This window comes from Euphorbia lathyris, chromosome 10, assembly GCF_963576675.1.
Source record: "Euphorbia lathyris chromosome 10, ddEupLath1.1, whole genome shotgun sequence".
NCBI lineage: Eukaryota > Viridiplantae > Streptophyta > Magnoliopsida > Malpighiales > Euphorbiaceae > Euphorbia > Euphorbia lathyris.
Window position 1 is genome coordinate 55,585,177 of NC_088919.1, and position 5,111 is coordinate 55,590,287.

A 5,111-nucleotide genomic window follows, 5' to 3' on the forward strand; every position below is an offset into this window, starting at 1 on the left:
AGGATTTATATTCCTTTTCATGCCTCTTTTGATACGATGAGGGTTTAGATTTGGCCGATTCTTTCAATGGCAGCTACGGGGGGAGTACTATTTCTTGTAGAAATCCTTCTAGCTACTCTCATTGTAAGACGAGGACAATGACTGGGAGTGATAAGTTTGACGCTGATGAGGAGTTCATTGCCTCTATCTAGGCCTTATCATAGTGCTTCCCCATTGGTATTCCGATGACACATTCCACTTTCGAGGAAAACAATGGAATGTGTGATATCTAGTTGAAGATGACATGCAATTTGGTATTTTGGCTAGTTTAATAATCTCTCTAGCAACATCTAACTTCTTTTATAGCTTGGCCATCGTAGTTATGTTCATGTTGGTGGCCTCTTTAATTGTACTCACATTGTACAGAAGTTGCTTGGTTATACGGTTAAGGAATTCCTTGTTTAAAAGGTATAGTGAACCTAGGCATTCTTCGATATGTTTATCAAGGTCTAGATTAATTTGGAAGAGGCCCGGTGGATTGCCACTAGCAGCTAAGGGTGTCATGGGCTTTAGGATTGGGGCAGAGAGATGGATTTTTTAGTCTTATTTTATTGATTCATGGTTACTTGTTTGTTCGTCAATTTAATACAATTGAATTTGTGCGATAGTGCTCCGGCGACGACGAGAACTCCTTCTATGTCTGAAGTAAGACATAAAAGGAATCAAAGTGAGATCGTTGATTGGAGACCCTACTTTGATGCCTAAGTTAATAGAGTTTATGGAGTACTAAGCAATTAAGTAATAATTGTAATATATGTGTGTATGTACCTTGAATATGAAGTCTCATTCTGTTTATAGGGTGACAGTGTCAATTTTTGGTAGTCGATGATGATGTTCGCCCTAAAATCCTTAGAGGATATGTGTTTCCTTATGAGTGGTGAACATATTTTAAATAGTTAGTAATATACCCGAATTGGGATTCCTTAATCCTAGACGAGAATCATGGATATCCTAATCTAGAGAGGACTCAGAGCACATCCTATTAGTCAACATGTCTTGAAGGTGTTACAATCAGATCTGAATGTCCTTCTTGTTTCGTACGTCCCTATTAACTTAAGATGGATACGTCCATTTAGTTATTTCTATTTGTAGTTTTTTTTCATTTTTTTACTCCATAATAGAATTTAAGTCTTTGATTCAGTATGAAAAACAGTTCATGATAGCTATTTTGGATAATGCACCTTTAGTCACTGAAATTTGAGGTTTATTTTAAAAAGATACCTCAACTTTCATTTTTATTTCTAATAAAGTCATTAGCAATTTAAGACATAAATTTATATTATTCTGCAATAATGACTCTTACGTACGACATGACACCTATATGACATAAACATAAAAATAAAAATTATTGTTATTTATTTAATTCAACTGTTTAAAACTATCACTTGACGTTACTTTCAACATGGTTATGACGTTACTGTTGCAATAAAATTTTTTTTGTCTGAACTGGTTAGAATAACTTTATTGAAATAAAAAAGAAAGCTCTATGACTTTATAGAAAGAAATGAAGTTCATTGACCTTTTCGAAACTCGTGTCACACTTTAGTATCATTTGGTGCAAAAGCAAAATTAACTAACATCTACTAAACAACAAATAACAAACATGAAATACACATGTCCAAAGTATATGTGATGTAAAAGGTTTAGTTAGAATTGTGAAATAGATATTAATATGTGTTTTTAAAAGAAAATTCATCTAATAACAACAATGAGAGTAAACAAATCTTAAAATTAGAAAGAAAGAACCAAAAATACCTTAAATTTGAAAAGTAAGAAAGAAAATCCACCCACTAATCCCAATTAGCTCCACAATTTTGTCATAAAAAGTTGGTATTTGCATATAATATTCCATCATCATCACTAAACAAATAAAATAAAAATAAAGTTGATTATGTAATGCAAAATGGCCATGTGGTAGATGGACCCATAGAAAACTATAAAACGAACTCCATAAAGACTTGCTTTAATTTCTTAATTGACATGTACATCTCACAACTATCATCAATAACATTATTGCTTTTTCCACAAGAGAATTTTCATTTTGTTGTTTTGGGACCCAATCCCAAAAGGGTATTTAATTAATTAACTTACTAATTAACCCTTTTGGACATTCTAACCAAAAGGGTACCCTACACTTTTCTTTCTTTACCTTATAAGACATTGACCTCAAAAAAAAAAAAAAAAAAGAGTAATTTGTGCAAGAAATGATGGATCCCAACCCATAAAATAATATTATCAAGAACCAAAGGGTGCCCTATGAGGAATGCCTTTTCTTCTTCTTGCACTAGAAGTAGGAGGTGGAGGTGGCGTGACCGGATATATGTCTTCTTGTTGTGAACTTTCATGCAATGCTTCTTGTTCTTGTTCTTGATTTTCTTCTCTTCTTCTTTCCATTATTTCCTCATTCTTTGCTTCTATGGTAAAGCTTGCATCTCCATTTCTCTTTATTCCTACAAGCTTTGTTATGTATAAACATATATGTCAATCAATATCACATTATGTATCAACATGTTGTTTTCATTATTATGATGATGATGATGGGCAATTGTTGATGGTAATAGCTTGTATGATCAATAATGTGGGCCATATGTATGGGCGGAGCGAGGGAAGAGAGTCTAAGAGTACAATTGTAGACCTTTTTTCGGAAAGAGAGTCTAAAAAAGTTACATGAAATCATTTTCTATTAGGGTAGATTTCGACAGTGAGGGTGTAACAAATTTCTACCAGACGTAACTCACTTCAAAATATAATTCAAATGAGAATTATATAACACATATATAAGTAATGATGAATCAACTGGGAATCAGGGGATTTAACGGCCGAAAAAAACTAAAAAAAGTTCATTGTGTACTTTTTTATAAAAGTATCCCAGATAAGATTAATTGAACACTGATAGATCATTAAAAAGCACTCACAATTGCCATTATCACTGAATCTTGGATCTGTATATAACGAGTCATATAACTTTCTAATTAAACAATGTGAGGTATGTAATAAGTTTCTCTCATTCCGAGATCAACCAGTAACGAATAATCCTAATGTGGGTGGAGCATGAAACGACTATCCATTGTTGACCCAACATTTAGTACGATACTCTAACATCATATAGATAGAAAAGGAAGATTGCTTCATGTATATAATGAATCGTATTGATCCCTAATTAAACAATGTGGGGACAACACTACCCGTCCATCCCTCCGCCATTGGCCATATGATCATCATGTTAATAATGAGATCATGGATCAAATTTGAGGTAAAATTTTGAAAGACTAATTCAATACTATGTAATGAAATGGGATTTTGGAAGTAGTTGTATTGTAAAGTACATTAATGTTCAATTCTCATCACATTAGATGGATTGAAATCTGTTGTATTTATAAAATTTGACCCAATTTTGATGAAAAAGAGAGGTACAAATTGTAAAAAGAATGCTAACCTTGCAACCCAAAGAACAAAAACGAAAAGGGTCCAAAAGGGTCCTTCCACAAGTCTCACAAATATGAGCAACTCCTTTGGCTGATTTAGGCTGTGGCCTTTCATTCAGAAACAACACTCTAGCACTGTTTATTACATAAGTCTGAACTCCACTTATGTCCAACACTTTCTGAATCTCTGCAACTCTCACTACATCATGATACGAAGATCTCCTTATCTACTTTTGTATATACCAAAAAAAAAAAAAAAAAACCCCTTAATTTTAATGGTAATTTCAAAAAAAAAAAATTCTATTTATGTTTATGTTTATATTTATATTTATAATTCCCACCTGAATTACTTGATGATCTTTATGTCTTGAAGACCGGCAATAAAAACAGAATGCCTCACTTTTGCAATCTAAACAGTACATATTGCATTCACTTCTCGTTGCGTCCCCGTGTGTCCTGCAGATTGCGAAGAACGCCGTCGCCAGTAATGACTCCAGCCACTCCGGCACCGGCATTTCTCTTCCCTACCGAAAGAAAAACACCCATTAAAACCGGCATTGTATCATCAATCCAAAAATCCAAGAATCAAGAATCCAAGAAATCAAGAAATCAAGAATCCAAGAATTCAAGAATCCAAGAATGCAGGAAATCAAGAATCCAAGAATGCAAGAATTCAAGAATCCAAGAATTCAAGAATGCAAGAATTCAAGAATGCAAGAATTCAAGAATATCAAGAATCAAGAATTCAAGAATCAAGAAATGAAGAATCCAAGAATTCAAGAACCAAGAATTCAAGAACCAAGAAATCAAGATTACCAGTTGGAGAGCTGAATGTATATACATACATACCTGCAAGAAACGGTTGTTCAGATCATGAAAACGGAAACGGATAAGGACACGAAACGCGGAAACTCTAATGAGCTCCGGGGAGAAGAGATTAAGAGTAGAGAGAGAGGGTGAAAATGTAGAGAGAGAAAGGGGGGAAGAACGACCTGCAACTTAGAAATCAACAAGAAGACAACGCTTAGAGAAGAGTAAGAGACAAGAGGGGGAGGGGGCTGATAAACAAATGAGGAAATATGGGTTTGATGAATTTAAACGGCTGAGATTAAATGTGGTGGCTGAGGGTATTTTATGACCGTTTGATTTGTTAGACAAGGATTGGTGGGTTTGGCGCTTACGCTACTTTTGGATCTTCTTTGCGTCTCTACGTAGGCACAGGTCGGCCACTTGGCTACGCATGGACTTCAATTAGCTGTTCACAGTGGAGATCAAAGTCTTCTTATTCTGCCACGTGTATGTTATGTCCACTTGTCATCATCTACATGGGCCGCTTCTTTATGGGTCCCAAATCCTAATCTTTGTTGTTGCTTAGGTAATCTTGTGCTTCTTATCAGGTAATTTTTCCATTTAAATCTACCTTAATATGACATTATATTTCGTTGGATTTACTATTTAATTTAAATTAAATTTATTGTAAACAAGTCAAAATCAAGAAAATAAAAAGTCAAGAATTGAATATTTATTGAAATATAAAATAAAAAAATATTGCTAAATAAAATTATAAAAAATTATAACTGAAAAGCGTGTTTGATGAATGATTTATCAAATTGATTCTATATCTATGGATAAATTTATTTTTTATTA

The 5,111-nt window shown here is 33.6% G+C and overlaps 1 protein-coding gene across 2 annotated transcripts; it reads right to left on the reverse strand.

Moving 5' to 3' along the window:
- Nucleotides 1-1,978: 1,978 nt before the first annotated feature.
- LOC136208152 (protein RGF1 INDUCIBLE TRANSCRIPTION FACTOR 1-like) lies at nucleotides 1,979-4,506 on the reverse strand. 2 transcript variants are annotated; one of them, XM_065998965.1, is made up of 5 exons: nucleotides 4,457-4,481; nucleotides 4,281-4,313; nucleotides 3,806-3,988; nucleotides 3,476-3,691; nucleotides 1,979-2,496 (listed from the first exon to the last, which is right to left on the reverse strand). In XM_065998965.1, exons 2-5 carry the CDS (start codon nucleotides 4,305-4,307, stop codon nucleotides 2,275-2,277), a joined length of 648 nt encoding a protein of 215 aa, XP_065855037.1. In that variant the 5' UTR covers nucleotides 4,308-4,313; nucleotides 4,457-4,481; the 3' UTR covers nucleotides 1,979-2,274. The 2 variants fall into 2 exon arrangements, with proteins under 2 accessions (XP_065855037.1, XP_065855038.1); XM_065998966.1 differs by lacking the exon at nucleotides 4,281-4,313 and having other exon boundaries at nucleotides 4,314-4,506.
- Between the last annotated feature and the right edge of the window lie 605 nt (nucleotides 4,507-5,111).